The sequence below is a fragment of the Scleropages formosus genome, chromosome 4 (assembly GCF_900964775.1).
Source record: "Scleropages formosus chromosome 4, fSclFor1.1, whole genome shotgun sequence".
Classification (NCBI taxonomy): domain Eukaryota; kingdom Metazoa; phylum Chordata; class Actinopteri; order Osteoglossiformes; family Osteoglossidae; genus Scleropages; species Scleropages formosus.
In genome coordinates, this window is record NC_041809.1 from 36,223,292 (window position 1) to 36,249,229 (window position 25,938).

General features: G+C 46.9%; 1 protein-coding gene across 3 annotated transcripts in view; it reads right to left on the reverse strand.

Moving 5' to 3' along the window:
- The window catches only part of nrg2a (neuregulin 2a), a 101,492-nt gene that overhangs the window by 18,008 nt on the left and 57,546 nt on the right, over positions 1-25,938 (reverse strand). For all 3 annotated transcript variants that reach the window (XM_029251523.1, XM_029251522.1, XM_029251524.1), the window contains exons 2-4: positions 24,175-24,337; positions 23,618-23,736; positions 4,593-4,713 (exon numbers count right to left, since the gene is read on the reverse strand). In XM_029251523.1, coding sequence (XP_029107356.1) covers positions 4,593-4,713; positions 23,618-23,736; positions 24,175-24,337 — 403 coding nt within the window. The remainder of the gene's footprint in view (positions 1-4,592; positions 4,714-23,617; positions 23,737-24,174; positions 24,338-25,938) is intronic.

Sequence of the window (25,938 nt, forward strand, 5' to 3'; positions counted from 1 at the left end):
AGCTGCCGTTTGGTGGGTCTGAGGTTCGAGTCCCGCTCGGGGTGCGTTGCGATGGACTGGCGTCCCGTCCCGGGTGTGTCCCCTCTCCCTTCGGCCCTACGCCCTGTGTTGCCGGGATAGGCTCCGGTTCACCGCGACCCCGCTCGGGACAAGCGGTAGGTGACGTTGGTCGGTTATTATAATAATAATGTTATAATAACAGTTAACGCGTTAATAAATAAATGATAATATTTCATCTGGAGATGTTTTATTCCGAGGGAAACGATTTTTCTCGACATGGAAGCGCATTAATAAAGCTCTGTGGTCCCACACTTTTACGCAGTGCATTTTACAGTCAACGCCAGACATTCATCACCCTACATTACAGGATTGCGCTGATGAAACTGGCCTCTGCAAACAGGATCTTTCGCCGAGACGTTCGGAACCCAAGGAACTGTTCAGAAAAGTCGCAAAAAACGAACACGCTGCGTAAACGCCACAGAAGGTTAATGCAGACACCGCGTAAAAACGGAGCCTTACAAGAAATAGAGTTTTAAAAATGAAATATATGGTGTGCGATCTTTTCCAAGAGGCTGGGGATGCGTGTATCTTCCGTACCTTAAAAAAAAAAATTTTAGAACGGTGATGAAGATTTGTCTGCCCTGAGTTTTGGGCACCTACTCGAGCGATGAACATCGGTGCATAAAGTGGAAATAAACAAACTAGGTTTACTTAAGGATCACGTCTGCAACTATGTCTCTCTTTCTTCTAATGTAATGAACAAATTGTATTTCTATAAGAGGGGAGCAGTGGGTTGGACGGGGTCCTGCTCTTCAGTGGGTCTGGGGTTCGAGTCCCGCTTGGGGTGCCTTGCGACAGAGTGGCGTCCCGTCCCGGGTGTGTCCCCTCCCCCTCCGGCCTTACGCCCTGTGTTGCCGGGTTAGGCTCCGGCTCCCCGTGACCCTGTATGGGACGAGCGGTTCTGAAAGTGTGTGTGTGTGTGTGTGTGTTTCTATAAGACATTCTATAAGCATCTGCAGAGTGAGTAAATGTAACTGTATGACGTATGACACTGAAGAAGCTCGTACATGTATTCACGGAGATCGGCATGCGAATGACATCAGTGGCTGTCAGGCTCAGCGGAATAAAATGTTGGTCCGACCCCCCATAATTACATAACGACTGCGGAATTGGGTAAATTATACCGAGATGCGCAAACGCCCACGTTTGCATGCAGAGTTTGGTCTTGTGCAGTTTTGTTTGTTTGGCCTGTAAGTTGCTCGTTGACTCGCTTGGTTGACCCCGGTAACCCTGGTGACGAAGCGCATGGCTGCAACACGGGGGGCGCGCGCATGAGGCCCGAACGTGGCACTCGGCAAGAGACGATGCTACTTTGTGAAAAATGCTCGCGAGTTACCGCGCAAAACGCACACGCATCTTACCGCGTTTCGCACGGCTCACGCTGCACTGATGCGCACTTGTCGCAGCGTAGGAGTCGGAACGAGAGTCCCGCACGGCCGATTCCGTTCTGACAAAACCCACGGTGTAACGTTTGCTAGGCTGGAAATCGAATCACAAAGGCCTGTATTATACTAGTACTTTGTAAACGCTGCAGCGGAAATATTTCGTCGCCTTGAGATATTCAGTCATTTTCGATGGTTCGGCAAAGTGCAGCCCAGTCAGACGACTGTTAATTAAAGAGGTTAATTGGAGAAATCTGCACTGATTGAGCACTGAAACACATTGGAGGTATTTAAACAAATGAAAAGAGCTGACAGTAAACGCATGACTGAGCCCACTGTCTATATACTGCGTATATTTTTCTATTCTATACAGTGTATATATTTTCTATACTGTACACTGTATATATTTCCTGTACTATATACTGAATATATTTCCTGTACTATATTATTTATATTTTCTATACTGTACACTGTATATATTTTCTGTACTATATATTGTTTATATTTTCTATACCGTACACAATATATATTTTCTATACTATACACTGTATATTTTTCTGTACTATATACTGTATATATTAAGTTGAGTGGCTCAGTGCTACAGGTTTCCAAAACATGCTTCTCTTTGGCTTCGCTCTTGTTCAGGCTTATCTATATTAGAGAAAATTGACGCTCTGGCAGACGCAACATGCTATTGAATATACTGCCGCACCGACACGGCAGATAAGAATTGCCTTCGGGTCGTTTGTTAACTTTGCCTCCGAGGAACTTTATATTTCAAAGTGAAAGCAAGGGGCATAAATAAAGGAGCAGCTGTCTGCTGAACTTGTTGGCCAGTGAGTAATACTCGTGGAAGCCTGGCCTATATTGAATGAGATGGCTTTAGGCTACAATTCCCCGGGGGCTTCAACTGCATTATCTGACTTCCTGGACCCGTGCCTCCCTGTGAGTGAATTAGCTGCAGCAATTGAGTTATTGCTGCTTCCAATTTGTACACAGCTTATTGAACGGCCGTCGCGGTCCGGCCCGTGCCGCATGGCGAGCGCCGCCGCTGGGTTGGGTCCGGGGGCTCCTGCAACCGCCCCATCGCAGCCCCGGCAACCCTGACGTGCGGTGCCACACCGCGGGGCGACACACCCCACCTCCTCTCTTTGGACGGCCCCCCGTAACTTCCCGGAGAAATGGCTGAAGCTGCACTTTCCCAGAGGAAGGGAGAAAAAAATCTGTTTTTTTCCCAAACAAACACACTCAACGTCCTTCATTTAAAACCATCATCATAAATAGGTCCCATTTTCTGGGAACCTAATGTAAGCAAAGATCCTGCTGTATTTACGCTTGTGGGAAGCTTTGATATATCATAAATATTTGTCTCTCCCCAAAGCAATAAGATGCAGCAGTCCTCAACTCAAGCAGGGCCTGCAAACACGTCTTCAAGTGGCACAATAATGGGAAAAATGTTAATTTGCAGAAAACTGACATTCAGGATGATCAAAAATGAAAACGTGTGAAGGATCCGGTGGTCCCTCTCACTGTAATGAAGTGTCGGGGGGGAGGAGTGTTATGCAGAAGGAACTGATGTGCGCAAGGACACGTGAAGAGGACAATGCTGAAGAACGAGAGCTGAGAAAGGGAAGATGTGTGATTCGCGTCAAAGTATACCTAAGACGACTTATCAAACCTATTGGCCTGACAAAAGGGTGCGATGCTTTCAACTGGCAACCCAGTAAATGACAACGGAGCACAAGTCCACTTACATTATTATTCCTTCCATGTTTGATATCAACGTTACGCGATTCTTTCCCGTATTAAGTTTTCTAATCGCTATTAGCCTTTGTTACCAACATTGTCATTAATCTTATGTCTGGTGTACAATCAATAACTTACTGTATTTTTTACTGCCAGCTGAGAGCATCTGAATTTGGCTGCTCATCAGGACTCAAAATGACAGGATGACCTCAGTGGGTCCAATTTTGGATGTTTATGGCACTTTGGGTATTTCGAATACTTTATAATAAAATGATTTCAACGTAGAGGAGGCCAACGCCTGATTGTGGACAGTGACGTTCTGTGCTTCTTTTCGCTCTGGTTCAGCTCATATATGCTATAATGAAATAATTCTTACACTCGTTCCCTTCTTTATACGACTCAATTTTACAAGAATTCACTTATGAGCAGGAGAAATCTGCAGCTCAAATTAAATTTATAAGTAACCTGCCCCAGTTTCAAGAAACACATTACAGGGAGCCGTTGTTAATATTTTTCTTTATTTAACTAATGCTTTTGTCGTAGGAAAAGTACAATTTTAGGTCTGTAAATTATAACTCAAGAGGAAATCGCATCACAGCCACCGCAAGAGCCCCTTTCTTGTGTCTCAGTCTTTGAGAAGCCCAGCGATGGCACATAAGGATCCCTTAAGAGAGAGATTCCTCTTCTTTCCTTTATTTTACAAATTCATTTTAGACATCCGAGAGAGTTCTCCTCTTTCCTTTATTGCACACATTTATTTTAGGCATCTTTTTCAGTGTTTCTAGTGGCTCTCATTGTTGTCTCACAAAACGTACCGAACAAATGGCTCGATGACACCAAGCTTTACAAGGTACTTCAACTAGTAAAACTGCCTTGTTAGGTTAGGCTATGGTATCCAGCACGAACTGTCAGAGGACTTTTGCTTATGTATATATATATATATATATAAACAAATAATAAATAAATATTTATATATGTATTAAAATACTTTTTTGGATCAGGAAAGCATTATATATACATTTTTTCATTTAAGTGAAATGCTATTTCTAATTTATGAGAAGTCTTTGTTAGAAGCAGTTCTAAAGAATGCATTACACTCATAAATCAACCTAGGGGTGTCACCGAAAAGGGACGTTTCACGGCGTAAATCAAGTGCTAATTAAAGCCTGTTTTAAAAATCCTGCAGCTGTCAAAGAGCTCAGTTGCTCGGGTCCCGTGTGAAACGTCGAGCGAAACCCAACAGCATTCAATTTGTACGCTTTCATTTTTTACAACCGAGCGGTCCTCGCCTACCAAACCGCTGCCCAGGCACACACATTTACACAAACACACACAATAACCTTACAGTACAGTCATGATGAACACTTTGAAAGCGGCAAGAAGTGGAAAATGTCACTCACTTACTTGCAAGAGAGCTGATTTATACCGTGAATGAAGTAACAGTCACCATTGTTGACACAGTACGCCTTCTCTGTCTCGTTGCATCTTCTGGTGTGACCTGAGCCTGGGGACAGCGTGGTGGTAACTGAGGAAGACAGGAGACAGAGAGTCACACCGAGGGCCGCCCGCACCCAGCGGTTGCCCCCTCGGAGATGCTGAAGGCCAGGGACACTGGGGGGAGGGGGACATTCTGCAGCGACCCCCTGGCGTTGTGTACCAAGGGTCTCTCTTTTTGCTGAGATGTTCTCAACTGATGGGACAGAGGGGACTGGAGCAACACATCCTCGGGCTGCAGAAGATGAACAGGTGAACCGGCACCTGCCGATGCGTCAATCTGCGCGCCAAAGGACACGTCCGTCCAACACTGAAATGTTACCACGTATTGACACTAACCGGTTGCATCGAAGGGGAAACGAGCTCCCGAGAATGGCGTCACCGAGTGATCCGCTGAGATTTATCTGTCACGTCACGGGAAGCACATTGACACACTCAGTGCTTATGTGAAAGCTGCACGGTGCCAGGAAGCCCGTTTCCCACCAATTGTTACGCAGCAGACAGGGGGTGCAGCGGCGCAGTGGGTTGGACCACAGTCCTGCTCTCCGGTGGGTCTGGGGTTCAAGTCCCGCTTGGGGTGCCTTGCGATGGACTGGCGTCCCGTCCTGGGTGCGTCCCCTCCCCCTCTGGCCTTATGCTCTGTGTTGCTGGGTTAGGCTCCGGTTCCCCGTGACCCCGTATGGGACAAGCGGTTCCGAAAATGCGTGTGTTACGCAGCAATATTTTCATGCGACGTGTTATTAAAACATCACGTAACGTTACAGAAAAAAACAAAAAAATCATAAATCCCGGAGCTGGTTATCCTCATTATACTTGTTCCATTTAGTTTTATTGTCTGTTAAAAAGCCTGCTAACATTCACACGTTCATCTTCAGTTAACTTGCACTATAATTGGAATCTTGAATAAAATTGAACGAAAAAGCACAAGTGATCCTCTGACAGTGCCTATGTTACCTGCACTTTCCACCAGGTAACACTAACTCTGCTCGCTTTTAATTCATAGCCCACGTACCTCGACCTCGGAAAATACCGTGCTATTTAGGCCTCCCCCCAACCCTGTTGCATTACATCACAAAGACGTGTTACTCTGCACTACTGGCAGTAAAATAACAGTATTTGTATATAAAAGGTTGTGCAGATTTATACGTTCCACAGAAACACTTCACAGAGCCCACATGAGTAGGCCCTCCTTTCGCTATTGTTACCGCGGTGTACCGTACGTCACACCGCTCGTGGCTTGTGGCGCCCTGCTGAGTAAATGTTAAGGTTTCATTTTTTTCTTGTCAAAACTGACATATTGTCTGTTTTTCTCCCCCAGTTACAAAAACTTTCATTAATCTCACAACACATTTCTGGTAAGAACAGAAATCTACTTCAATAAGTGTATCAATGTATTTTGTTTCTCAGCACCTCATTTTTTCTTCCAGGGACAAGAGCTCTGGCATTTATCATATAATTCTACTGACTTAATAAAAAAAGTGCCTGTTTGTTTCTGGTTTATTTACTCCTTGACACGGCACTAAAAATACATATGCAAATGCTTTTCAAAATATTTCACCGATGTATTCAGTACTGAAACTTTTTTCTTAATAAATCTGAAATTCAGCCAGTTTTTAAGCACATGGTGAGAAAACTTATTACAGTGATATACTATGGTTTTTATGCCTTTTCAGATAATTTCTCACTGATTATCAGCTGTCCACAAGGCCTCAGTGTCAGGCTGGAAGTCGAAGACAGCAGAGGTGAGCTCCTGTAAGTGCAGTAACGTTCCTGGTCGATAAACTTTATTTTTCACGCCTCCAGTTGCGTGGCACCTTGTGAGAGAGCTTTGCACTGATCCGCACATCTTGCGCAAAGTAAAAGCAAAATCCCAGTTCCCCTCTCAAAAGACACTTACGCACATAGTTGCGTTTTAAACACGAACGTTAAAATCCATCCATCGATCGATCCATCCATCCATTCATTAGTCCATCTGTCCATCCATCCATCCATTGGTCCATCCATCCGTCCGTCCATCCATCCATTCATTTTCAATAACCACATGCCCATTTGTGTTCAAAATCAGCTCCTGGTCCAGGCCATTGTGAAATCCCACCCGTACTACTGTAATGCCCTCCTGTCTGGTCTTCTGCCTTCTGCCCTTTATCCCCTTATTACATTTACACTGACATTTATTCGTTTGCATTTTTATGTCACTTGTATAGGTACCTACTGGAGTATGTGCTCTATGAAAATGCTGATATCAAACAAAGTATCAAAGATGTATCTTGGCCATCTATCCGTTGAGGAAAGCACTTCTGTTTATTGTATGTTGTACTTTTCTTTGGAGAAAAGTGTCTGTCAAATGCAAATGTTTAAATGGCTATCTCGGAAGCTTTGGGCACAAGGCACAATACACCCTTCACAGGATGCCAGTCACACACACACACACACACACACACACACTACAAGCAATTTAAATCCCCTGGTTCACCTGAAAGGTATATCTTCAGACTGCAGGAGGAAACCAGAGCACCCAGAGGAAACCCAGATGAGCACAGGAAGAACATGCGAATTCCATGCAAACTGTGCCAGATTTCAAACCCACGGCCCAGGATCTGTAAAGCACCAGTCCTACTCACTGCACCGCCGTGCTGCCTGCGTTAAAAACCTTGATGCTGAAAAGCTTCCCATTTCAATCAATTCTGTGAGCTTTGCAGCAACATCAGTATCAGGAAAAGCAACAGAACAACAAAGATGCCCAACAGGGGGGACAGCCAGTTGTGTAGTGGCAAGAGCTGCTGCCTTTAGACCCAAAAAGGATGCAGGTTCAAATCTCACCGCCACCTGTAGTAGCCTTGAAGAAGGCACTTACCAAGCTGTATAAAGGGGTAAATAACTGTAAGTTCCTTTGGAGAAAAGTGTTGGATAAATGTGAACAAACCCCATATTTCTCAGTGGACAGAGTTCACTAAAGCCATTTCCAATTTAATTAAACTCACAAGAATCATGACTAGATGAGGGGTCTATATGCACAAGAGCTCAATGGCAGAAAACAGCTTTTTAAACTGATGACGACTCTCACAGTGGACCTGTAATGATCTTTCTCCAATACTGATTGAAATACAGTGACAAAATGGACAGTGGAATAATAAAAATTTGGCTACTACAGGAGGTCCCCGACTTACGATGGGGTCGTGTTCCGCGAAACCCATCGCAAGTCGAAAATATCCTAAGTCAAAAATGCATTTAATACTCCTAATACACACCTCTGGGTGACAGACTGGGAGATGCGGATCCCTGCCACTGCCCAGCATCGCGAGAGAGTATCACTCCGTGTCTCGCTTGCCCGGGGAACAATCAAAATTCAAAGTAGGGTTTCTACTGAATGTTTATCGCCAGCTCTCCATCGTGAAGTCAAAAAAATCTTAGGTTGAACCATCGTAAATCGGGGACCGACCACCTGTAATAGGACGAAAAGCGCAAACTGAAAATATGGCGAAAGGTTGAGTTGAGATCCCTGAAAGACCCGGCTCAGCCCGACTATGAGATGATGTCAGCGGCCCTGAGGTCGAACGTCACACACAAAAGCATCAGCAAAACTGGATTGGGAAAAAGACACATACAAAGAAATTTTAAGGAATAATAAAAAAGAAAAATATGAGTGCGCGCGCGCACACACACACACACTTTCTCCAGCATGTGCTTGAGGTACTTGGACAACCATTTGCTACATTAGTTCAGTTTCATTATATCGTGCAACTCACATCTATGCTTTCATGGATTTCCTTTTAGAGGCCTTTTGTTGATGATGTCTTACAGCTTTTGAACTGGGTCCAACATTTTTATAAGTTTTATGTCAGACGCATAGTTTTGGGCCGAATGAAAGTTCGAAAGATTTGAAGGTATTCGGCAGTCAGTTGCCGTAAATCAGAGTTTCCCACTTTCTCATCAACACCTGCCATAGGCTTTACGGCCTTAACAAGTTCATCTGAAAGAACACCGCGGGACACAGCGGTATTGAGGACTTCCGCGTCATGAGAAATCCGACGTCCCATACGGACACAGTGACAATCTGTCATTGACCTGGAAATGGACTGATAGGGCAACGGCACCATCCCAGTGCCCCGCAGTGCCATGTGGGAAATACACAGGGTGCTTCCCCAGCGCACTGGCTCTGGAGTGGATCATTAACCGGACGTCTTGGACGTGCCCCTGCGCCCTCGGCGTGCCTTGTCGACGAGTCTAATTAATCTCGGAAGGCCCAGGGACTAAAGACGAAGGGCGAGAGCAAGAGGAACCATCTGGAAAGTTTTGTAAACAAACCGTGTTCGGTGCTGTCCGGGGTTTCTAGGAAAGTGTCGGCGCAAAGAGGAAAGGTTGAGGTGTTAATACAGGTGACTGGGGAAGCACTTCCTCAGCACGGACATGATTTGGTGTCACTTGCGGAAAACAAGAAGGCCATTTAAAGAGGCCTCAGCAGCTCCAGAGACACAGGTTAAAAAGGGGTCATTTCACTTCAGTGACCACCAGACAAGGGCGGTTACATCATCAGACTACATTTACATTCATTCTACTAGCTGACACTTTTCTCCAAAGTAACTTACAGTAATTTACCCATTTACAGTGCTAGATAACTTTTCAGTGCTGTCATTTTGGGTAAGTACATTGTTCATTGGAAGTACAGCTAAAGGTGGGATTCAAACCTGCAGCCACTGTGCTACCAGGTGGCCCAGACTGCAGTGCTTCCTATATTAGTTTCACTGAAAAACTCATTATCCAGCACAAGCACTGACTTGTACCATGTTTTCTGCAGACCTTTTCACATCGTTCTTGCCCAAAAACTAGTTTTCTTGATTGGCTGTAGAAGCAATAGAAAAAGCAATAATTTCTGGATGAGCTCTGAGCATTAAAATATTAAAGTAAAGAAGTAAACAAGCGCAGAGATTTTTCATGTGAATCATACACTCATATGGGAAAAACCAATCCTTTGGTCACCATCACATATATGAGTGGTCTGTGTGTGTGTGTGTGTGTGTGTGTGTGAGGGGATATATTGTTTGCAAATTTAATCATCAATTCTACATGTATTGTAATTTCATTATTCCGATTATCAATATTTATTTACTAAACTATTGTGAGGAAGGCTCAATATGTAAGGATTTTCCAGGGGCTTCAAACTTCTCTTTGCTTGCTGGTAAAATGTCGGAGAATCTGGCTGTTCACATAGACGAGGACGACTCGATGCATTGGACCAGCTGCGGTTGACCGCGTCTAGTAGAAACGAGCCGTCCTCAGTGTTGCGTATCAGGTTATCTACTGTATCGCACTGACCTCCAAACTGGTGTTGCATTCCATCCTTAGGACTTGACACAACTATTGCTCATATACAGAAAGTGTGTCCTTTAACAGGTGCAAACACACTGAAAAAACATGGCCAGTATTTAAACAGTAAGAGAAGTAAGCACTGGAAATAACCCATTTTACACACACACACAGTCTGAACTGCTTGTCCAGTAGAGGGTCACAGCAAGCCAGAGCCTAACCTGGCAACACAGGGTGTAAGGCTGGAGGGGGAGGGGACACCAGTCCATCACAAAGTACCCCAAGCAAGACTTGAACCCCAGACCCACTGAAGAGCAGGACCCGGTCCAACCCACTGCACCATCACACCCCCCTAATCCATTTCAGGGCTTTTACATTTATTCATTAAGCTGATACTTTTCTCCAAAGCAATTTACAGTGTTCAGGTTACAATAATTTACCCAGTTATATAGCTCGGTAAATTGATGGCATGCACTTTGCTCAAGGATATGACAGAGAGGAGGTAGGAATCAAACCTACAACCTTCAGATACAAAGATAGAAGTGCTAACCACTACACTACCACCTTTTATTTGGACAAAAGGTGCATCAGTATCATCCATTCACCTGACTCTGGAATACTGACGGAAGCACCATGAATGTCAAAAAGTGCATATTTTGATGGTAATTCCATATATGCAGTTCTGGAGCGGGATGTGAACCTAAAACCCAGCAGTTGTGAGAGAGCTCACCTACCTGCTGAGTCACAGTGCTGCTCAAGGCTGCAATGCATACCCCAGAGGTTATCCGGTAGGCTAGATGTTAATACCCCTGCCTTTGGACCCAATGGTCGCACATTTGAATCCCACCTCCGGCTGTAGTACCCTTGACTAAGGTACATCTACTGCTCCACTAATCAGCTGTATATCTGGGTAAATAAGTGCAGGTAGCTTAACATTCTAAGCTCTTTGGAGAAAAGCATCAGCAAAAAGACAATAAATAAATATATAACCCTCCAGTGTGAGTCCATTGCGCAGCCTTTACTATGTTTCACACTTTTTCGTGGCAGCATCAGCCATTGCCCTTCAAACAAAACCCTCTTACAGTGCTCTCTTCACGACTACATGCAAAAGGCTTCCCGTAGTGGGAGTTGAACATGTGCGGAGGGGCTTTCCTATAACACAAGGCATGGGGGTCAGTGTGAGCAGAGCTGCGAGTTATTTCCAAGCAAAATATTTTCTCTAAAATGAGCAGAAATGTGGGTTTTGCGTGGCTGCAGACACGCAGCGAGGCCGGTGCTTAAAAACCGCAGGGTGGCCTCGTGAAAACACGGTAAAGATGGACTCTGCTGCGCGCGACGCCGCGCGACCCCGGCGAAACGCTTCACGGGGAAGAGTTCACATTTTCGGAAACACGTCTCACTTCTGGAAGTTCACGCTCAATAAGACGCATCTGGTTGCGTGAAGCGGCGCGAAGGATCTCTTGCAGGGATGGAAGTGTTTTAAATCAGCGCCCAGGCAAAAGGCCAAAGAGGAAAGATGCAAACTTCACCAAGAATTTGGGCCGAGCGAGTAAACAAACGTTATTACGGATAACTCAATAAACCAAAACCACCTTCCAAGGGAAAACTCATTATCCCTGCAAACAACATGCAACAAAGAAAAACAGAAATGTTCTCGAATCAGAATATAAATAATAAATATTTATCTGTAAAAACGCAGGCTGAGTCTCAGCTCCGCTTCTCCTTTTTATTATGAGCCTCTTTTACCATGTTTTCCCCCGTTGGCCTTTCTTCTCCGTGCAGCAGATGTGCCCGGTCTTGCCTCGTCGAGTCACGAAGGGAAACGACGGTGGAAATATGAAAGGCCTCGCAGCGCGCAGTTGCACAACAGCCCACACTGGTAAACTCTTACATAAGGAAGGTCAGCCTAGTTTTCGAGATGCGTGTGTGTTTGTGTGCGAGTGTATAAGGCCGGGGGGGGGGTAGGTGCCGGGGAAGGGCACGGCGCTGCAAAACATGGCTTGTTGCCGCAATCACTCATCTCCAAACTGGACAGCTGATGTTCATATTTATTAATTTAACTGCTTCTCCAAAGGAGCTCACAGTTCCACTGTTACATTTACTGCGTTAGCAGACACTTTTCTTCAAAGCAACGGCCGTGTGGGCGGCGCGGCACTACAGCGAGTGGCGCTGCTGTCTCACAGCATCTGGGTGGTGCAAGAGGACGTGGGTTCGATCGCTGCTCAGTCTGTGTGGAGTTTGCATGTCTGTGGGGGTTTCCTCCGGGTGCTCTGGTTTCCTCCCACACTCCAAAGACATGCTGCTCAGGTTCACCCACAGTGTGAGTGAGAGAGAGAGTGTGTGTGTTCCACTGATGTATGGATGAGTGACCTGTTGTAAGTAGTGTATCTAGCAGCATAAATCACCATGGTGAATAAGGTTTGTGGGCTGATAACACTACATAGAGTTCATTGTAAGTTGCTTTGGAGAACACACACACAGTCTACAACCACCGGTCCCGAGCGGGGTCGCAGCAAGCTGGAGCCTAAGCCGGCAATACAGGGCGTAGGGCTGGAGGGGGAGGGGAGGGGAGGGGACACACCTAGGACAGGACGCCAGTCTGTTGCAAGGCACCCCAAGCGGGACTTGCACCCCAGACCCACCAGAGAGCAGGCACAGGACAAACCTGCTGTACCCCATGCCGCCATCTGATAAATAAATAAATGTAAATTTACTATACTGAGCCACATACAATCATTTGCCTTTTTGTACAGTGGAGAAATTCAACACCCTGAGGGCAATTTAGAGCCACATATTCCCCACATTGAGACGCAGACCGTTGGGAAGCTGGAGCAACAGGAGGTAACTCATGCAAATTCGAGGAGAACAGGCCAGCTCTGCTCAGCCCAGCAGCTGTGAGGCACCAGCGCTGCCCGCTGTGCCACCATGCGGCCTGCGGGCTGCAACAACTCACGGTGCGATTTGCATCCCCCGCTTGCGTTGGGTCCCTCCTTTCCATGTCTCCCGTGAGCCCCTGTACAGAGCTTATCTCGCCCTCTCAGAGCTCTCAGGCATCCCTCTTTTTTGGCACAGGTTTTGTTCAGGGACACGGAGCCCTGAAGCCGGAGCGCAACAAAGTCCCCCGGCCGGAACAGGGAGGAAGCTCACGAGACTGGGTGAGGCTGACCGCTCCGACCCACCGATACGGGTCCCCTGAGAGAAAGGGGTACAAGCCGGAGGTCAGGCTGTTTCACATCCTGTCCGTTACACCAGCAGATCACGAAATCTCACCCCCCATTCATCTGCTTTTAACATGGGTATGAAGAGAAAAAGGGGGTCACGCGAAATCCTCTCTCTGTACCACAGAACCTTGAAAAGTTTCTCCATTACTAAACCACTTTTTCAGAAATGATGCAGAGGGAAAAACCGTACACTTCATAATGCAGGCTCTCATCCCGTCCAGCGTTATATTTTTACTCCGTGTGCGTTGCACTGCTGTATAGTTTTTTTTTTTTTTTTTTAAATATTTACAAAAAACATGATTTACTGTACGGCTTAACATTTTTCTCCAGAGTGAAAACATGTGAACGTCTAACGTGAATCGGTTCCAGTTGCGTGGGTTCAGCCGTAGGGACTGTGTTGCACAGAACTTCCAATCATTTATCAATTGGGGATCCGGACAAGCAGCCGAAAGGGAACTGTGACAAATGAGGCACAGGAGGTTGGAACACACATTACTTCGGTGTGAAAGTAGAGAACCCAGCGCCTTGTGACTGGATGCTAGTGCAGGTCCTGAAGATACTGTCTACTGTGGTCCATGAGGTGTACATACTATAACGACCCGTGTTACCGGTATTTAGATGGGAAGATGTTTTGTGTAAATAGTTGCATTGTGGGTAATCTGTACATAGTGTGTGTAACCACTGGGGGCATTAATGGGGTGACTGTGCCTAGGAGTGTGTGGTGAAAGAGACTGGGGGTGCTAGGCAGGCTGGGAAGGTTGGCTGTAGGCGCAGGTCCTCAAGGAAATGGGGTTCTCGGACCGAGAGCGTTATTTCCCGGGTGCTGATGTTCCAAAAAATCGTTCGTAATGAACGCTGCCTCCGCGTCCTTCTTCGCCCCGTCCGAATCCACAGCACTGCGCGCCACAATACTATGCTTTATCAGAGGTGGCTTTTCAAACAACAGCTGGTAGAGTACTGCTTGGAGCTGCTACCTATAGAACCAGAGAATATAGGTTCAAATCCCAGCTACAGCACCCCTGAGAAAGGTACTTATCCTCACTAACTTCCATAACATGACCCAGCTCTACAAATGGGTAACAAGTTAAAAGCTCCTCTGGAGGGAAGTGTTGGCTGAATGAATACATTGTAACACATTCCTGAATGACACTTACAGGCCTTTGGGAACATTAATGTATTACTGGATTGACCGAAATGTTACAAAGTTCTTTCTACAAACTATCCAGTCCTTTCTGTTAAATAGGAAAGTCTTACCAAACCCATCAGCAGAGCGCAGGTATCAAAGAGTTGGACTCGTCATTCAGACTCATGTCTGGGCTTGACAAGTGGAGCTTTTTGAAGGCGCATTTTGCCGTAAAAGACTCGCCTGCCCAGGGTTAGGGTTAGGGTTATGAAGCGTTATCTCAATTAACATGAAAGTTGCTTATGTCTGTAATCTCAAAGATCTTTCTTAGGCGAGGGTATCACTGCAGGTTCTACGGTGAGAAGGAAGGAAGACGAATGAATTGGGTGAAGTGGATGGAAAGGCACATTTTGAGCTTTTATGCTGGTCATTGTCCCATCTTCAAAAGGGTGGTCATTTCACCGTAGAGTCATTCAATTTGTCAACGTTCAAGTACTTTATTACCTCCCTCACCAACCCTAAGACATAGATATTCTACTTTAGAACATCATAAACTCAACATAGCAATGGACCAGAGCTCACACCACACCTACTTGACACCAGTAAGAAGAAACAAGGTAAAATGGAGTTGCAGAAAACATCTAGAATGCCGATTTACATTAATTTAGCAGGAAATTTTCTCCGAAGCGACTTCCAGTGAACTCTATGTAGTTTTATCAGCCCACACACCTTATTCACTGCGGTGATTTACGCTGCTATATACACTGCTTACACTGGGCCACTCATCCATACATCAGTGGAACACACACACACACTCCCTCTGTCACACACACACTATGAGGGAACCTGAACAGCATGTCTCCGGAGTGTGGGAGGAAACCAGAGCAGACACGGGGAGAACATGCAAACTCCACATAGACTGAGGGGGGATCGAACCCACATCCTCTGGCACCACCCAGGCGCTGTGAGAAAGAAGCACAACTCACTATGCTGCTCAGTTTAAAACAGAAACACTTGTTTCTTTAACTTCTAATATTTTTGTCCTCATGAAAATGTGCCAAATGAAGGCTCCAGAATTTCTTCTTTGTCCGGCTGACAGCGAGCAGGGGATTATTCTGGGGGATTGTTGACTTCAGTGCTGGACATAAATCTCCCTGAGCGAGGGCCCGCCTGGGAGGGATCCAGTCACAACCGCAGCTGCTCCTCAAACAGGCAACAATCAATGGCATCGATTCCCTCACAGGTACTTCACATTCAGCCATGACTGCACCTAACATCTAAAAAAAGATTTCTGGCATCATCTGAACCCAGTTAATCTTGACATCCATGGCGCCGCAGAGAGACGGGAATTTCAGGAAGAGTAAATGCACGTTTCAAAAAACTTGGGAAAGGGAAACGTGTAGATTTGTTGTCGGACAAGCGTCTGGTCTGAAGGATGAAGAAGGATAAAGAAGGAGAACTGCTGGGTTTGGGGAAGTGGGGAAGGTCCTTGCAGAAGATCACCTTTCTGTGCCATTGTGTTCCTCCTTGCCTGCAGCACTTGGAACGCTTGCGGGGTGGAAGCATCCAGCACAGCACCAGGTTGCCGATGCTCGGGCTCCAGAACACCCCTCCAGGGAACCGTGGTACTCAGAGTGCAGCCGAGCTCCCTGGGAGGCCTCCTCTCCCCTCCCACATAGAGTTGACATTTTAGACACACAGGACAAGATGTTACAGCCCATGTTTATATTACGACGGCTCTAGACAAGGACCCAGTCCAACCGACCTCACCATGAAGCTACAGAGAGCAACATCCAACATTGCCGCCTTGCGTCTCCGTGACTCGAGATCAAGAAACTCAACTTCCCCCCTTAACCGACACAAGCAAAGGGTCCCAACATGGGTATCTCATTGAGGCTGTCAAGTGGGCACCTCCCTTCGTCTGCGTTTCGTTGAACACAGGTAATAATCAACATAATGAAAAGCACACCGGTAAATTAAAAATATACATGGTGACTTTCTATGAATTTCATTAATTCTCATGCTATGCTGACTGTCTCCACAAAAAACAAGGAACAAGAATAAACAAGGAACACGTTGTCTGCTCTGCAGCGCCTTGTTACATCATCATATCTGACTACATTGCTGCCCGAGTGTCAGAAATGAGTGCGAGAAGACGGACAGTTTTCCAAACGATCCGACAAAGAAAGCAAAACGTAAAAAAGCAAATAAACAGAACTCTGCCATAAGAGACACGTTGCACAGTCACACACTTTCTCAGCGAAATGTCGGTGACGCTTCTCGAATGCTTCAGAAATGAAAACACACGGCAATGTTTGAATTTATTTTGGCCAAAGGTGCTGACAAAAGATGGTTTTATTTATACAAACAATTTTGGGTGACATACACAGACTACATCTGCATTTATTTATCTATCAGACACTTTTCTCCAAAGCAACTTCCAATGAACTCTATGTAGTGTTATAAGCCCACACCTTATTCACCGCGGTGACTTACACTGCTAGATACACTACTTACACTGGGTCACTCATCCATACATCAGGGGAACACACACACACTCTCTCCGTCACTCACACACTATGGGGGAACCTGAACAGCATGTCTTTGGAGTGTGGGAGGAAACCAGAGCACCCAGAGGAAACTCACGCAGACACAGGGAGAACATGCAAACTCCACACAGACTGAGCGGGGAATCAAACCCATGTTCCCTTGCACCACCCAGGCGCTGTGAGACAGCATGGTTAGAAGAAACACTGTCCTGTAGCCCTTCCACTGCAGTCAAGAGTCTGAGCCTGATGGTGCCAAAGGTAAACTTTAAAATACCAGGAAGGATGTGTGTAAAACACCTTCATTTAAGGTTTCCTTTCAGTTTGACCCTTAAATGCTCTGTTACACAAACACGTCTATAGCGCATCCACAAATGTTGTCTGAAACTTCAAACACGTCATTTTTACCACAGATGTCTATAATTGTGCCTTTAAAATCCCTTTTAAACCACTGCATAAAATGTCCCAAGGACTAAATTAATAAGTGACAAAAGTAAGAAATATTAGTTCCTTAATTTCTGGCCTTAACGTGGTCACAGTACTAAACAGTGGGTAAAATCCCAGAAAAATCCCCTGAATCCACCAACTATGAGCAAGGGAGGATTTTCATGAACACCAGCAGCTCCCAGTGTAACTGGTTTATTTTCCAATTAAAATTTTTGGTTTAATCAGCAAAAGTATAATATAAACAAGAATCTAGAACTGCAATCAGAGAAGCAGATTCTGTCATAAACAGATATGGATTTGAGTTTACAGCTTCAAAAGTTAATTTGCACTGAATCCTTCAGTCAAACAAGGTACTGGGAGACAGTTGACACTTCTCTCCCAAGCAGTTCATAACATTACTCTACTCACAATTATTCACCCATTTATACAGGAAGGTAATTTTCACGGGGTGCGGTGGTGCAGTGGGTTGGACCACAGTCCTGCTCTCTGGTGGGTCTGGGGTTCAAGTCCTGCTTGGGGTGCCTTGCGACGGACTGGCGTCCCATCCTGGGTGCGTCCCCTCTGGCCTTACGCCCTGTGTTGCCAGGTAGGCTCTGGTTCCCCCGTGACCCTGTATGGGACGAGCGGTTCTGAGAATGTGTGTGTGTAATTTTCACTGGAGCAATTTTATGGTACGACAGCTAGAGAGGAGATTTGAACCTACAACCTTAGGATGCAAGCGCAGCCATTCTGGCCACTATACTAGCAGCTGCCTAAGCACAGCTAAGGTCAGCTCATGAGGGTCAGAGCTGTAAATTCCCCTTTAGGTTACATTTATTATTGACGTGGTCTTCTTTTTGATGTTTTTTTGTCCTTAAGCGAACGTTGTTTATTAAACGAACGGCCTGTAAAACTGCATCCATCCGAGGTTCGGGGTTCAAGTCCCATATGGGGTGCCCCGTGGTGGACCGGTGTCCCGTCCTCAGCGTGTCCCCTCCCTGCCCAGCCCTGTGCCCTGTGTTACCGGGATAGGTTCCGGTCAGCCGCGACCCTGCTCGGGACAAGCAGCTTCAGAGGGTGTGTGTTGGACATTTCTCCACCATTATGTCAGATTCATTTATTTCTAAGCCTAAAATAACACTTGCAAAACACATAGCCCGCAGGAGATGCGTGCTTCTCGGGAGTGGAACTCGTCCAGATCTCTGGAATAATCTGAAAAGCTCCAGCAGGTTTCAGCGCAATGGTTCTGTAAACAAATGAGGGACCACCCCTACCACGGGTTCCACCCATCACATAAATCAACATTCAAATGACATTTACATTATGAAACAAGATTACCAGCAACACAAAGCTGGGACTAAATCACTCTTGCCATAAATTATACAAAATTATACAAAATTGATTGCATGAGAAGAGTGAAAATCCATAACAGATGCCAAAGGCACAGTTCACCACTGCAGGTCACTGTTAATGTACAGTGTGTCAAAAAACATACTCGCCACATTTCAACGATGTGTACGGACATTTCCGCTGTAGAGCCAAAATATAATGTGTTTTATGCAGTGTGATGTTCCCTAAAAAGACTGCTCATCTCAAGCATTACTCTATCTTCCTTTAAGGTAGTAAAACGCAGTGAAGGAGGGTTGTAAAGTGTGCACTTTGTTTTGAAACACTCCGTATGTAGTTACGTGCTGGGTACCAATATACAGAAATGATCAGGACGGGTGGCACAATAACACGGTAATTGGTACCGCCAGTACTATGCAATTCCCAAGCTGCTCGGTGGGCGTGGGGTTTGGATCCAACTCGGGGTGTGGAGAGCCTGCATGTTTCTCCCCGCGTTTGGCACCTGCAAATATGCACAGACAAAAGCACCGCTAAACCACTTCTGGTCCCTCCCCAGTAAACCACAGGAGTGGTTACTATGAATCGATGGCGCTTCCGTTCACACGGATAATACACACACATCCTCTGAACCGCTTGTCCCATATGGGGTCGTGGGGAGCAGGAGCCCAACCAAGCAACACGGGGCGTAAGGCCGGAGGGGGAAGGGACACACCCCGGACAGGACGCCAGTCCGTCACAAGGCACCCCAAGCAGGACTTGAACCCCAGACCCACCGGAGAGCAAGACCCGGTCCAACCCACCGCGCTGCCGCATCCCCCTTGCATGGATAATACACACACACACACATTTCCAGAACCGCTTGTCCCATACAGGGTCACGGGGAACCGGAGCCTACCCGGCAACACAGGGCGTAAGGCCGGAGGGGGAGGGGACACACCCAGGACGGGACGCCAGTCCGTCACAAGGCACCCCAAGCGGGACTCGAACCCCAGACCCACCGGAGAGCAGGACTGCGGTCCAACCCACTGCGCCACCGCACCCCCTTATGCATGGATAATAAAGAACATTAAATATGTGTCAGTAGTGTATTTTTGGTTGTGATACATGTTATATGTGTTGCGAGGGGACGTGGGTTCAATCCCCGCTCAGTCTGTGTGCAGTTTGCATGTTCTCCCCGTGTCTGCATGGGTTTCCTCCAGGTGCTCTGGTTTCCTCCCACACTCCAAAGACATCCTCTTCACATTCACCCATAGTGTGTGAGTGACAGAGAGTGTGTGTGTGTGTGTGTGTGTGTGTGTTCCACTGATGTATGGATGAGTGACCCAGTGTAAGTAGTGTATCTAGCAGTGTAAGTCACCACGGTGAATAAGGTGTGTGGGCTGATAGTAACACTACATAGAGTTCATTGGAAGTCACTTCGGAGAAAAGTGTCTGATAAATAAATAAATGTAGTAGAGACTCTATTTTTGGAGCTTGTTTGAGGATGAGAGGACTAGGAATAGCAGGGAGACAGTTCAGTCTTCTTTCATCATTTTATAAAGCAGTGTCAGTATGGAGTGTGATGCTAAGAATAGCGACACAATAAAATACCAGCCAGGAAATGCACCAGGAGAGTGAAACATTGTCTAAAGGATTTAGCCTAAACGCTGATTCCGCTGTACCAAGTCAGTTGACAAGATATGGATACATTTAAAAATGAGGAATTAAAACTGACCAGAAACTGCAGAGCCACTGAGTAATTTCACATAAAAGTCCAAGTTATGGTTTCCATGAGGGAAACGCTGATGGACACAGAGAACCGGGAGGTCATTCCAGCAGGTAACGTTGAAAGACAGAAAAGACCGACGACGTCAGGTCACGAGCGCAATGAGCATAACTGCAGTATTTTTATTTCTACATGACTGTGAAATCTGAAGCACCACATTACTGTGACGGGGAAGCAGCAAAGCGACGTGCGCCAAGGTGCCGTTTGTCTCGATCGGCCCCATCGCCTGCCGGCACGCGAAGGCGCACGCCAAAGACGGGTTTCACCTTGACCGGGAGGGCGACCGCGCCGTGGTGGGAGCAGCAGCTATAAAAAAAACACCGTCCCCCCCCCCAAAAAATGCGCGCCTGTTGTCCCCGAATGCTGGAGTGCGGAGAAATGAGAGTGAACCCCTGGGCCGTGGGCACATGGCGGGCGAGCGAGCGGAGAGCGGAGCCCGAGAAGCCCATCGGCTGCACATGTCGAAAAAACAGGCCGTTGGTGCGAGGACGGCGCCGTGGCTCGACTGCCAATAAAAGGGCACGAAACAGATGCCTCTGAGCTCTGTCTCCGCTCCCCTCCCCCATTACACACACACACACACACTTACACAATACTGCAGTTACATACCACTGCAGGATCTCCACCATTGCAGCCACTGTATTTGGCCCTGCAGCCACAAAACACTGACAAAACACCACATCCGCGGGGCCAATGAGGCTCGTTTATATTGCACCCCATCAGGCTGAGACATGAGACAGGCTGCCAGAATGTATGAGCTAACAAAGTGCGTTACAGAGGAGCATCTCTGTGCGCTTTCTGGAACGCAGCGCAAAAAACATGGGCTGTGCAGCGCGACACCGCAGTGCAGAGTTTAGGCTCGATCCACTTATACCAAAGAATCATTCTTAGCTTTTATCATATTTACATTTATTCATTTAGCTGATGCTTTTCTCCAAAGCCACCTACAGTGTTACAGGTAGGGTTACAATTTTTTACCCATTTATACAGCTGGGTGATTTTACTGGAGCAATTTTAGGGTAAGTACCTTGCTCAGGGGTACTACAGCTGGAGGTGGGGATCGACCCTGTAACCTTCGGATCCAAAGGTAGCAGTTCCAACCACTACATTCCCAGCTGTCACGTTGGAATTTATGCTACATATAATATATGTTATAAGCAAAATACATAACAGCACAGCAGGTAATGCAGTGATTAGAGCTGCTACCTTTGGATCCAAAAGTTACAGGGTCGATCCCCACCTCCAGCTGTAGTACCCCTGAGCAAGGTACTTACCCTAAAATTACCCAGCTGTATAAATGGGTAAATAATTATAATCTTAACACTGTAGGTGGCTTTGGAGAAAAGCATCATATAAATGAATATATGTATTTATTTATCAGACACTTTTCTTCAAAGCGACGAACATCTCATAGAAAATACAATGCGTTCATTACATTAGCAGGAAGAGACACTTAGATGCAGACGAGCGCATGAACATTTATTGGAAGTTTCCTCTTTTCTTCTATTCATTCCCTCTGGAAAAGAAGTGTCAAAAGGCACTATATGAAATAACACGTCACAGGTTCGATCATTACAACTGGATGGGATGACGGGTCATTGAGCGGAAGCTACAGAGTAACACTAAGGGCGATGCTGAGTCAGCACTTGGTCGAAAGAGCGCAACCACGAGCGCGAGAGGAAATTGGAGAAACCTTTGGGGAAAGTCCTGAAAGGAAGGGAACACGTGCGAATTGTGCACCGAGAGGGAATGGAAAACCCACCAATGTAGAATGTGCGACGATGATACCTTCCCAGTGGCGCAAACCCTAACTTGACAATGACTGAGATGGCAAAGTATATGGGAACAACTGTGTTGCACAGGTCACCATCAATGCAACACACCCAGCTGCACTTGGAAAAGGGCTCACTGGGGGTAAACCAGGTAACAACACAACCCATGGGACAAATTCTCCTACAGCAGACTCTGGATGCAGAAAAGGAGGATTTTCAGACATGAAGACTTTCCTGGGGTTCGGTCTGGAGCTCAAATAAAAAGGCTTTTCCGTTCGGCTCGTTTTTTTCTCCGTCCAGAGCCGGACAGCCTTCCGCACTTTCCTTTGTGCATAGTCGTAACAATGTGTTGTGATGAGAAAGGAAAAAAACAGCATAAATCCAGAATGTTCCAGGTCCGAATCACACGATTTCGAGTAAGTCAATAAAGGAGATACACACGCTGTCTGAAACGGGGTCGCGGCAAGCCGGAGCCCAGCCCGGCGGTGCAGGACTGGAGGACACGCCCAGGGCGGGATGCCAGTCTGCTGCAGGGCACACCAAGCAGGACTCGAACCCTAGACCCACCAGAGAGCGGGACCCGGCCAAACCCCCCGCAGCCCCTCCGGAGGAACTAGGGACCCAAAAATATATATCTATGGTCACCAAGAGAGAAATGGCCTCCAGCCCTGATCTTTGTCTTTCACAAACACATCTCTGCAGACACGTTGTCAAGAGAATCACATCTTTCTATCAACTCTAAGCCAATTTTGCTCCAGCAGTTTGAATTGTTGGCTAAATTCCAGAGTTTTTTTAACACTTTATTGGCCTTGCATTTTTGCTTTTATGTCATTGAAGTTTTTCCAGCAAGTGTTTTCAGTGTAATTATTTCCCTTGCCTGGAGCCAAACCATCCCCAGAACGACCTGTCTTGTCTCTCCATTATTCGGGAGCTTCGCGGAACAAGGCGGAGCTGCTGGAACTCAAACAAGGCTTGTCTGAGGATGAGCCGTCGGCCCTAGGGCTCACCGCTCTCCACCCCGGGAACGGACCACAAGCGTTTGCACAAGGGACACCCGACCGCTGGCACAAGGTGTGTCACGCTCCTCGAACGGAGCCACATCTCCACGTGTCTGATGTTCCAGGAAACTGCTAAACAGGCCTGGCGTGAGGAAGGGTGTCGCTACACGACTTGGCCGTTTCACCCTTTTACTTCTCCGATATTGACGTCCGTCCCGTCCGGCGAAACGAAGATCAGAGAAATCACCGCGTCTCCGGCGAAACGTGGAGCCACGCATTACCATTCAGAGGATTCCCGGAAGCGGGGGAAAAAAAAGGAGGGAAAGGCACCGGTCTCAACGCTCTCCGAATCGCTGGGCATCAAAAATCAAGTCCGCCGCCGTGCAGTTAAGTGTTGTGCTCAATGAAGAAATCCCCTCAGAGAGGTACTCACTGCTTTGGACGTTAATGGTGCTTGTTGTGTTTTCCTTCCCCAACAGATTCTCTGCCACACATGTGTAATTTCCAGAGTCCTCCAGTCGAACTCTATTGATCTGGACCCTGGAGTTTTTCCTGCGGGGAAACAAAGAGGGCTGCGGGTCAACATGCCGTCGCGAACGCGCCGAAACGGTGAAACGAACGGCTAGGATGGATCCGCAACGCACGACGCGATATCGTAAGAGCTGCAAGAATTCAATACAGAGGAAATCTTATGAATGCGTCATGAAATTATCCTTATTCCTCAGAGCACTTTTTTTTTTAATCGAATTCGATACACGGAAGGCATAAATCATTTGCAGCTCTAAATTCTACACAAGTGCAACTTCTTACATGCTTTGAAAACTTTTCTTATTTTTTCCGCCCTGTCCACAACGCCAAGAGCCTTTTTCCACACCTCACGTGGGAAGCGTTTGCCCCAGTGGCGGCCGCATCGCCACCAAAGGTGTCATATGCGTATTCCGACCGGCCGCTGTGAGCAATATGAAAAAAAAAAAAAATGGTTGCACTGACTTGCTGGACTTTATTTTGATTTCTTTGCTCTTCTTGAGCTCGCTGCCATCTTTGTACCACGTGTAGGTGGGGCTCGGGTTTCCGGAGGCCTCGCACTTAAGCGTGAGCCTGTCTCCCTCCTCCAGCAGCTGGTTCCGCAGCCGTTTTAACCTCGGGGCGGATGCTGGGTAGAGAAAGAGAGAGGGTGACAGAGAGAGAGGAGGAGGATTAGAACCAAAGACCAGCTCAAACAAGGGGGGTGGGAGTGAGGGTGGGGGTGGGGTCAACAGGAACGGACGCGTCCATTTACCACATGCAGGAACGTCCGCACCTGCGAATGGTCACATCTCCCACACCTTCTGGAGGAGTCAAAACTGGGATCGTTAAAACTGGACCTCGAAGGCGTCTGCAGCAAGGACACACACACACACACTGTCCGAACCACTTATCCCGTACAGGGAACCAGAGCCTAACCCGGCAACACAGGGCATACGGCTGGAGGAGAAGGGGGCACAACCGGGACAGGGGGCCAGCCCATCGCAAGGCAACCCAAGTGGGACTTGAACCCCGGATGCACGGGAGAGCAGGACCCGGTCCAACCCACTGCACCCCCACACCTCCCATCTGCAGCAAGGACTCGTTTTTCAATTCGCTCCACGCACTTGTGACAGCACGTCATGCATTTTATTCACAAACGTTAACTCTGGGTCCCATGCGCTCTCGTTGTCGCCGCGATCGGAATCCTGAATTTCCTCTACGGACGAGACGTTTCCCGTACATTTTACAAAGGGAACGTAGTCATGGGCCTTGACATCACAGCACCTGCAGCTGAGCCCAGTGCAGTTTGATTCTCATGCAGAAGTACAAGAAAAAAGTGCATTTAAATATTCATGTTACCACCCAGAGACTCAACTCAAACATTCTCTTAAGAGTTTTCGCACTGCCCTTTTCTTCTGCTGCGCATATATTAAAAAACATAAATATCATTAGCGTTTCCTAACATTGTCCTCGACATTTTACCTCTTAAATTCTCTGATTTGTCTCTAATCTAAACAGAGAGTCACGCAGAGTGAGCTGTACCTGTGGGTCTATGCGTGCGTTTCGTACACTGGACTACATACTCATTCAGCCAACAGCGGCACAAAGGCGTATTTCTGAAACTTTTACCATGATCTAGAATCATGACTCAGTTTTTTGGGCCACAACCATCCAGCCGTTTCAGGGCCAAGCATAAAAAATGACTTTGCTAGGAGAAGGATAGCTTTAAAGCATCTTCCACCAACATCGCTTTAAGAAAGTGGTGGCACGGTGCCGCAGCGAGTAGTGCTGCCGTCTCACAGCACCTAGGCAGTGTAAGAGGACATCGATTCGATCCCCGCTCAGTCCATGTGGAGTCTGCATGTTCTGCCTGTGTTTCCGTGGGTTTCCTCCGGGTGCTCTGGTTTCCTCCCACACTCCAAAGACATGCTCTTCAGGTTTCCCCACAGTGTGTGAGTGACAGAGAGTGTGTGTGTTCCGCTGACGTATGGATGAGTGACCCAGTGTAAGTAGTGTATCTAGCAGTGTAAGTCACCGCGGTGAACAAGGTGTGTGGGCTGATAACACTGCATGAAGTTCATTGGAAGTCGCTCTAGACAAAAGTGTCTGATAAATAAATAAATGTAACTGTATGTCTCCATGCTGCTGCCTTCGCACACTGCAAGTTTCACTTGATAGATTTTCGTTTTGTTTAAGAGAGTACCACGGTGGTAGAAGCCGGGGCAGTTCTGAGCACCGTACCGTAAC